The sequence below is a fragment of the Hordeum vulgare genome, chromosome 2H (genome assembly GCF_904849725.1).
Source record: "Hordeum vulgare subsp. vulgare chromosome 2H, MorexV3_pseudomolecules_assembly, whole genome shotgun sequence".
Classification (NCBI taxonomy): domain Eukaryota; kingdom Viridiplantae; phylum Streptophyta; class Magnoliopsida; order Poales; family Poaceae; genus Hordeum; species Hordeum vulgare.
Window position 1 is genome coordinate 632047781 of NC_058519.1, and position 9957 is coordinate 632057737.

General features: G+C 41.8%; 1 protein-coding gene across 3 annotated transcripts; it reads right to left on the bottom strand.

The window, feature by feature from the left end:
* Positions 1–444: 444 nt before the first annotated feature.
* LOC123428106 lies at positions 445–4683 on the bottom strand. Of its 3 annotated transcripts, none has more exons than XM_045112273.1 (8): positions 4445–4652; positions 4158–4372; positions 3968–4012; positions 3827–3875; positions 3629–3677; positions 1673–1748; positions 1464–1554; positions 445–695 (listed from the first exon to the last, which is right to left on the bottom strand). In XM_045112273.1, the coding sequence occupies exons 2-8, from the start codon at positions 4197–4199 to the stop codon at positions 475–477; spliced, it is 573 nt and encodes a 190-aa protein (XP_044968208.1). In that variant the 5' UTR covers positions 4200–4372; positions 4445–4652; the 3' UTR covers positions 445–474. The 3 variants fall into 3 exon arrangements, 2 of the variants coding, with proteins under 2 accessions (XP_044968208.1, XP_044968209.1); XR_006622478.1 differs by lacking the exon at positions 445–695 and adding an exon at positions 2024–2286 and having other exon boundaries at positions 1539–1554; positions 4445–4683; XM_045112274.1 differs by lacking the exons at positions 445–695; positions 1464–1554; positions 1673–1748 and adding an exon at positions 1817–2286 and having other exon boundaries at positions 4445–4683.
* Between the last annotated feature and the right edge of the window lie 5274 nt (positions 4684–9957).

Consider the following 9957-nt stretch of genomic DNA (forward strand, 5'->3'; position numbering starts at 1 on the left):
CCACGGTCATGTTTTGTTCCATAAAAAATTCATAAAAACACTACTAGGAAAAGGCCTGCTAGTGGCGCACCTATTTTGGCTACTAATGGCGCACTATAGGTGCGCCACTAGCATCACGCCATTAGATTTTTTTACTAATGGCGCACCACAGGTGCGCCATTACTATCTGGTATACTAATGGCGCACCAAGCAGTGCGCCATTAGTATAGCTCATGGTGCGCCATTAGTATGCCTCCCAGGTGCGCCATTAGTATGCCTCCCAGGTGTGCCATTAGTATAGCTCATGATGCGCCACAGGTTATACTACCAGCTCTAAAAATATTCAATTATTATCCTCACACCCACAAGAAGGTTCAAGATAAACACATATTACACCACAATGAAAATATGTTTATAAACATGCACATACATTGAACGCAAGTTGACAAACAAATTAACCTAGAGGAAGCATAGTTTTGACCATCTTACAATCATCTAGAACACACAAGTCACAAAAAGATAAGGACTATTGGTTACTATGAGAGACTTCAGATGGTCCAGAACACACAAGTTTGTATCTACATGCACAAAGTGCAAGCTCCAAAACACTCGAAACGCCAAATGGTCTACAAGACAATAAGGTCCATTATTACAGGTTGGTTGGTCCATAAACGCTAGAGAGTCATCATGTCCATGTGCATCAATAGGTTGAGTACCTGAAAACATTTTGCACAAATTTGTCAAGAAAGTGGAACCAGATGTAGGTGCAGTCATCATGACCTTCCACATAATTAAGGACATAAATATCTATCTAAATAAATGACAAGAATACAAAACAAAAGACAGATAAAATTAAGTTGATTAGCTTGTAGAAGCAAGGATAGTGGTGAGCTCAGGCAGCTTTGAAATATGATTTTTTAGAATAAATTAAGTTGTGTATAATTGTATATACCACCTGAAAAATGATACCTTTAGTATAAACCATGGAAGCCAGATTTCATATGACATCGCTTCGGCCGAGTTTGGCATTGTATTTTTTTCAAAATCACACTACTCTAAAATCACAGGATTATAATGATGATTTTAATCAACCACCAGATACACTTGTATCTGGGAGGAAAAATTTCAGTCGGCAATTATTTTTTATCTACAAAATCAGAACTTAAACTTTGTTGTTGCTTCAATAAAAACTTGCACATTCAGTTTTAATTCGCGAAAGATGGGTTTCATCTCTCAGTTCTATTTCCAAAAGTGAATGTCACAACTAATAACAAACCTCCTACAATCTAACCAGTATATGATTTTCATCAACCACCAAATGAGTCATACTAAGCTATCATATGCGTATTCTCAAGATACAGTAGAGGTGAACAAATATTCAGTGTTAATGAGCGTGATATATCACACAAATTAACATTTCTTTGCTTGGAAAATGATTTGGACAAACATAAAGTAAAAATGAACAATGTGGAAGTTTCTCCTACCGGCATTCACCCCATTGATATCCTCTGTGAGAATGAGATCAGGCGATGCATCAAAATCACTATGCCCAATCACCGAGAACAAAATCTCTTCCTTCAGAAAAGCAATCAGGAGAAAAAGAACTTATGTTAACTAAGTAAATAAGCAACTCAGAGGACCTCAAAATATTCTTATAAACTTAGTGCTTAGAACAAGATTCTATAAGGCTTACCAACGAAATGTCACCGTTAGTAACCAGAGTGTAATTTGTCTTCTTCTCAAAGTGTTTCTTTGAGCATATGCCAACTCTGAATAATTTAGAAGTAACAAGATTATCAAATTTGAGAATGTTCAAGAGAAAATGTGCAATACTTGCTAGGCAAACTCATAATTATGGATTATCAGGTGGGAAAAAAAACAATTCACATAGCTAAAGAACTGTTTTGGTCGTTAGATAAACAACTTCGGATATGTATGTTTGCTGGACCGACATCATCTACAAAAATCTGTCCCAACTCTGGAAGCGATTTCTGGCCATGGGACAAATGCACAAGCTACACTCCGTGTATCTCCATGCACCAACTTGTACAGTGGCGGCTATATGGGTCTTCCTATTAATTCGCATGGTGAATTTCTGAGGGTCCAATTAACCCTTAACCCTGATGAGCTGCTTAAAGCACAATGCTTGGGGAAGGATTTCCTTGCCATCATTCAACATCTACAGCTGACCATGCAACACATTTTTCTTCTGTTATAGCAGCTGAGCAAGGGTACGGCTTCAGCAAAAGCAACCAGAGTCATCAATCTCTACTTGTTGTGCCAAACATAGATGTCCTCATCTGTAGCCTGCAAGAAGAATTCCCTTTAAGTGAATGTGGCCTAATTAATCATTCAAGTATTACCTTGCAAATTATCTTTTCTGAACAATCTAGAATTGACTGCAAACAAGTCTCTAAATTTATTACATCTAATAAATAGAAGGACAAGTGGTCAGACTAACTTGCTTAAACTTGTATGTCTGTACTATAGCCTGCTCCCTGCTGGACGCGAGATAGTGCAAGAAGAAAATTGTGTATGTGAGAGCACTGATAGATGGATTCAGTTCGACTAAGGATTGGCATGAGAGTAGAGATCCCAACTTCAGAAGTTGAAGGATTAATATATATCGATCTAATTACTACTCATACCTTGGATAGTTGAAGGATTAATATATATCGATCTAATTAATAGAAGGCCATTTGCTATAACATGAGGGAACGCACACCGAAAGTCAGAGTGATCAATGACCAATAGATGATGGTGGAGCGAGACTTACCAACCGAGAAAGGATCATGGGGAGACCATGGTACAAACATATGGTGAGCGTCAGAGTTGCAGGCTTGTTCATAGTACTGTACTTGTATGAATTCTGAAATTAGTCTAAAACTGACTACAATGATGGTTTTTCGCCTTCGACAGATTTATGCGCTGTCGGACCAAGACGATTGGGGCATCAAAGCCTTCCCCGGCATCGTCTCGTCCATGCTAACGAGAGAAGCTCAATACGGTCGTAATCTTGGGGGTTGTTGCATCATGAGATTTACAAGGGTGCAAGGGCCTTATTTCTTATGGAATTGTATATTGTTATTCATATGTGGATTATTGACTTGCCAAATCATTGACCTCCTATAGTATGATCAGATCAATATAAAGAGTGTGGATTCTATTTTTTAACAAACTCTCATATCAAACCATTGTCCAGTGTTTATATTGGTTGGCGGTAACATCTACCTTATAGTTAGGTGGCTATTTGGTCAAAATAGAAACTCTCAAGTCCGTAGACGACCTATGAACATAGAGGAACGTCTCAAAAGGCGCACCACAGGTGCGCCCCTGCCCCTAGTCTAGTTTAAATGGACGCTACACAAGGATGATCTCACGGTTTAGCATAGTGGAAACAAATGCTGAGAGGCTGAATGCCCTGATCAAGTGTCATAAAAGAGAACCATAAGTGTGCAAGCAATTAGCTAGCAGCTTGAACATAGTCCTTGAAATTTTGCTTATGCAAATGTCACATGCTAAGGTATCTGTGAAGTACTTATCATAAATCAATAAACACTGAGTTGGCCAGCTGAGTCTACATCCGAAGGGTCAATCCAGCAGCTTGGACGGAAAATAATAAAATAAAAAAGAGCAGAGAAAGGAGTACCGCGAGAGACGCTCTTTCAGATCTTCATGCCTTTTGAGAACACCCAACACTGCAAAATAAAAAGGCAAGTACAGGTAAGACAGTAAGTAAGTAGGGCAAGCTGCTTCGTAGAATCGATAACACGTGGGTAAGAGGCACGCGATTCCTTGAGAGTACAAGATAATAATAGCTACAACTAGTGAAGATAAAGGTCATTACGCCGTGCACGCGTGGTCTCGAGTTTCGCGTCGTCGTCTCTTGAATAAATCTGCAAAGTTCATGGAAGGGAAGGGGAGAGGCAATTAACACATACGTTGAAGATTTTACAGTACCAATCCATCTGTAGATGATATGGTATACCAGTTCCGATAACGAGTGCTGCCGCCGCCTCAACTGCTCCCCGTGCTGCAAAATGTAATAATGAGATTAAACTGAAAGAATGAGTTCCTGATGGATTAATTCGGCTAGACTAGACACGGTAAATGCAGCAGTAGCAACAAGCATCGTTGAGTAACGGGAGGGAGGTGGGTTTTCGGCCTGTCGTACGCACCTCCGTGGGGGAGCTCAGGGCCAGTGTGACGGAGAGGTCCATCCTGTCTGATGCCGGCCAGGGGCGGCGGATCTCGACGGCCGCACCGACGGCCGGGGCGGAGGCAGCAGGGGCGGCGCGGCGGGGTAGAACGGGGACGGCGGTGGCGTCCGTGCGCGCAAGGCGCGGAGGGGATGAGCTGTCGGCGGTCGCGCGGCGGCGGCGCTAGGGTGGACCTGCAGGAGGGATTTTAGGACGGCGATTTGGCGGATTACTAGGGCTTGGAGGTCGCGTTGTGGTCCACATACCCGTGAGAGAGATGGATGGCCGCTGGGGTGAAGACGGCCGCCGGAGGTCGATTTGGGGAATCCGCCGCCGGGCGTCGCCGGTTAGGGGTGAGCGCCGCCGGCGCTAGGAGCAGAGGAGATTGACGACGACGGCCAAAGGAGGGCGGATCTGGGCGTGCCATGGCCACCGACTGGGTGGAACTCCCTCCCTCCTCCCTATTCCTGCTGCTTCGTGGTCGCGATAGGAGCAGAGAGATATTTTTTTTTGCAAAAGTACTAACGGCGCACCACCTACAGATGCGCCATTAGTAACCCTGGTTACTAATGGCGCACCTCCTGTGGTGCGTCATTAGTAGTTCTGTAAAAAAAAATAGTAGTGGTGCACCACCAACAGATGTGCCATTAGTAACACTGGTTACTAATGGCGCACTAGCTGTGGTGCGCCATTAGTAGTTTGCAAAAAAAACAATTTTTTTTATAGTAGTGGCGCACTACCAACAGATGCGCCATTAGTAACACTGGTTAGTAATGACGCACCAGTTGCTGGTGCGCCATTAGTAGTTTGCAAAAAAAACCAAAAAAAATATAGTAGTGGCGCACCGAGTGTGTGGTGCGCCATTAGTGTCCATCACACTAATGACACACCTGCACATGGTGCGCCACTACTATATAGTAGTGGCGCACTGCTTGTGTGGTGCGCCATTAGTATCTATATCATCTATAGCCCTTTTCCTAGTAGTGAAAGGTTCAGGTCAATTGGGATTCGTTTAGTACTGGAACCTGAAAAGTGCAAAAACATCAAGAAAACAAAAAGTGGCACTGGGCACTGGGTCAATAAGTTAGTACTAAAAATAATATAATTGATAGATAAGTTCATAAAAATGTTCTAAAATGATAACATACTAGCATGGAGCAATAAAAAATTATTGATACATTGGAGACGTATCAACGGGCACTCCACTTTAATCATCAAAGAGGAATACCTCCTTGTCCGCGCCTGCTGGCACGACCTTTGTTGTCCTTGTCTGCACGAGTGTGTCACCCATGCGAATTAAGGGTGCAAAGCACCTGGCTGGCATCGTAGGACCTTCTTCGTGAGCCAACCTCACGAGGTGATCTGGTGCCTCGCAGCCTCGCAAGGCTTGTTCTGGTGGCGAGTGGCCTTGCGGGGCTTTTCCCCCATGAGGTGACTTCTTCAGAGCGACCAGCGCAAGGCCGTCTTTCATGGGTTGCGGACCAAATGTCACCTCCTGGGCCGAAGACAGACGGGGCGTGGTACCCTGGTTCCACCGTGCGAACAACAACCCTCTTTCCTGCGTTGGGTGCAAGTGTTTGGTTTGTTGTGTGTAGATGCTAACGACGAGAAATTGCTTGGTTATCCTTAGGGAAATACTTATCTGTACGATACTGCATCACCACTCCTCTTAGGGGGAAAACCCAATACAGTTTATAAGTAGCAGCCACATGATGGCGCAGCTTCCCCTAGTAGCCCTTGAGTGCACCATGGGGATGCTTAGAAGACCCCACATCTCATTGTTGACCATACTTGGAACTCTCAAAGCTAGACTTTGATGAGGAAAATGCTCTGAGATGTGAGAAGGGTAGGCGAAGATGCAGTTCAACATGGCTTTGAGCCAAGTACCAGTTAAATACAGCAAGAACAGGCGACACTTCAACGTCTGCCTATAGAAATGGCTCGGTTCACTAGGCGGCGCGATGCTCAAAGTAGCACATGGTGGGGCCAGGGCTGAAGTGAACTCCCATATTCAAATTGAATACTACAAAGCTGGAATAGGAACTCTCCTGTCGAGCCGAAGACTCTTAAGGCAAAGTTATACGTTCGAAGAAGATTGTCGGCCTCGGCATCGAAGACTAGTTCGGGGGCTACTGATGGTGTCCTGGACTAGGAGGTCCCAGCCGAGCTGGCCTAGTCCATGGGCTAGGTTGACACCCCGTTAGGAAGGAAGTACTTCGGAGGCCTCTAACCTATGGTGTAATCATATCGCACTTCACCTAGGACCTGGCATACACTCCAAGTATGGCTATTATATTCAGCATATAATCCCTAGATGGCAACCGACCTTGTGTAACCCTTGGTACCCCTGGTTCTTATATAAATTAGAGGGTTTTAGTCCGTAGAGATAGATTCATTTATCATCACACTCCTTGGGTTTAGACCACAATTTATGATCTCGAATTAGATCGACTCTGTACTCTGATACACACATAATATAAGTAAGAGCAGGCCGTAGGGTGTTACCTCCTTAAAGAGGGCCCGAACCTAGGTAAAAACATCGTGTCCCTTATCTCTTGTTACACATCAATTCAATCTCACATCTCGTCCCCCTAGCCAAGGTTTGCCAGTTTTACACCCGAGTTATGATACGCCCTATCACACATAAGCCTTGTTATATACTCCCTCCATTCTTAAATATAAGGTGTATTATTTTTTCAAAAAGCCAAACTTCTCAAACTTTGACCAAGTTTATTGACAAAAATATCAATATCTAAAATACGAAATCGTTATCACTAGATTCACCCTAAAATATATGTTTATATTATATATTACGTATTGTAAATATTTATATATTTTCCTATAACGTTGCTCAAACATAGACAACGGTTGACTTTTTGAAAAACTAATACACCTTATATTTAGGATCTGAGGGAGTATTCCTCAAAATAGCCACCATACCTACCTATGCTGGCATTTACAGAGTCATTTTGAGATATATTGCCATGCAACTTCCAGTGTTTCCGTTCACATGACTTCAGCATTCATTGTCATTTCTATTGCATTATGATAGAGCTGACATGATATTTGAGGTAAAGCCACCGTTCATCATTGTATAAATGTTACACTAGTGTCATTTCTCATACGTGCAGACCAAACAAACTAGCATAGCACTTTCATAGAATTATCCCAATGAGTAATTGTCCTAACAAATAGCGAAGGAGAGTATTTATGGAGACGTTTTTGTCACACACAATGTGTGCCAGCTCTTGTGTAAAGTACTATTTCATCTTCTGCAAAATATTGTTACTGTCCTGGTAAATAATAGACTATAAATGAAAGTAAAGAGAGTGTTTAAAGATGTCTACTAAATAACTTGTAACATCCCAAACTTTCTATTTGGAATGTTTTACAATTGTACCTAAGCATCTATGCATTTTTTTAATGTATGTGGTATTTGAATTTTCCTTGGTTTTAGATTTGAATATTATTTTTGGCACAAGATTTCAACCACAAAAATTTTCCTCACAATATACTTGGCAAACAAGTAAGAGAGGAGGTAACATGACATCCCAAATAAGAGTTAGTAGAAAACGAGTGCCAAAAATTTTAAAGGCAAAAGTTGGATTTTTATTGGATTTAAAAATAATATTTTTTTATGAAATTTTTATTTTGTGAAAAATAAAATGTCCATGCGGTGGGAAATATTTTTCTGATCATTTTGATATATAATAACTATATTTTTGGAAAAGGATTTAAATCCTTTTCTTATTTTTCTTTCATGTTTTTATTAAAAGGAAGCACATCGCTTTTATTTGGAATGCCACCTCGGCCCATTTGGAAATGAGACTCCGGCCCCATACCCCTTCTCCTACCTCACGATCTCCTTCCTTTCTCTGCTCAGGCCGAGCCTTCGAGGAAGGTTCCTCGCCGGATCCCGCGCCGATCTCCTCGAGCTTTCCCTCCCAGCGCCTCCCGTCGCCCTATAAATAATCCCCACCCCCTCCTCTCTCCATTTTTCCCAAGACCCGCACCCCTCCTTGCGTCTAGCCACCGCTCCCACCTCGCAAGAAGAACACCTCCGTCCGAGCCCCACGAGCACCTCTGCTGCCCCTAACGCGCCACCCCACCGCATCCTCACGCCGCCGGGACTCCCCACCGCCGGCCGCACCACCCCATTGCCGATTTCTACCACCGCAACCGCCTCCCCTCGCCGCCCTCGCCTTCAGCCAGGAGCAGCTCGCCGGAGTTCTTCCTGCAGCCAAGGTGAGCTTCCTCTCTCTCTCTCTTTTCTTCCCCACTGTAGGATTTCAGATCTGCGGATAGGATTAGATTAGAATACCTCTTCGGTTCAGTTAAATAAAACCGCGGTTTTATATAAGTTAAACTTTAACCGAAGGGTTTTCTTTAAATTGCAACGGTCCGCTAGTTAGCCTAAAACGCGCACAAATCTCAGCCACTCACAGCCTACCACGCAGGCTAGTTTATTTTTTCCTTTTTTCTGGTTTTAATTCTGACACAGATTGGAACCTGATTTTAGAATGCCTATAACTTTTATTGTATAACTCCAAATGAGGTGATTCTTTGTTCATTGAATCACAAATTTTATGTATTTTTTCTAGATATAAAATTTGATCATGTTTAAGAACTTAAATTTTGAATTTAAAAAGATTTGGTTTAAATCTTATTTTGTTAATATCTGGAGATTAAAAATAGATTTTTGGCTGATTATTTTTGCTACTAATCACTAGTGATCTTATTTATCAGTAGGTTTAATTACATAATTTTTAAGATATTTTTTCTTGGGGTTTTCAACAAAACAGATTCTGTTTTAGTTATTGTAAGACAATTTTTCTGTCTTATGTTCTAGCTACTTTTTGTTTGTTGTTTTATTTTGATTACTTGTTGTTGTGATGCTTATTGTGTGAAATTATTGTTTCGTTAGATCATCCGAAGTGCGAAGCTTGTTATCTAGAAGCGCTTGAGTTCGAAAGTTGTCAGCAAGCACTACTAGGGAAAACCCTAGTAGTAGCGCTGGTTTTAGCCTTAGTAGTAGCGTTGGGGCGAGCGCTACTACTAACGCGCTACAGCTAACTATCAACAGTAGTGCTGGATTGCAAGTGCTACTGGTATCTACGTTAGCAGTAGCGCTGGAATAAGTAGAGCGCTACTGCTAAGCCAGCTCTACTGCTAATATTCCTGTTTTTAATATTTAATTCGTATCGTATTTATGACCCCCTATATATTTGTGCATGCTTTATACAGTGGTTTCATCATATCGTAATAAATATGCATAATTTGCATCACATCATACACATAAAGTACTCCCTCCGTCTCAAAATTCTTGTCTTTATATACATCCATTTCTAGACAAAGCTAAGAAAAGAATTTTGGGACGGAGGGAGTATCATGTCATATAACTCATCATCATCTTACGTACTCATCTAACAACTCATCATCATCTTAATCATATACCAAATTATCATATGGTCCAGATAAAGTAAAACAGAGAAACATCATAATAGTCATCATATGACCTAATCGATCATGTCAAGTTAATATAAAGCACAATAACTTGTCTCTCATAAGACCTAGTCCTCCCTCTTAGGTATAATGTCATAAAACAGAATAACACCTGTGTCTCCATGATGAAGCACAGAGATCCAACGGTCTCCAACTTGTGGCTTGCGCTCCTTCTTTATTTCTCTCCATGCTTCAATTTGGAGCCTTTTTCATTTTGATTTGAGGTTACTAGGATATGGAGCATCGAACTCAGCTCTCAGCGGGCTTTTAATTTTCA

Coding starts and splice junctions, on each gene's coding strand:
- LOC123428106 (XM_045112273.1), bottom strand. CDS start 4,199: ATGGACCTCTCCGTCACACTGGCCCTGAGCTCCCCCACGGAG. Junction 3,876..3,967: donor AGCACTCGTTATCGGAACTG/GTATACCATATC, acceptor TGAACTTTGCAG/ATTTATTCAAGAGACGACGA. Junction 3,678..3,826: donor CGAGACCACGCGTGCACGGC/GTAATGACCTTT, acceptor TTTATTTTGCAG/TGTTGGGTGTTCTCAAAAGG.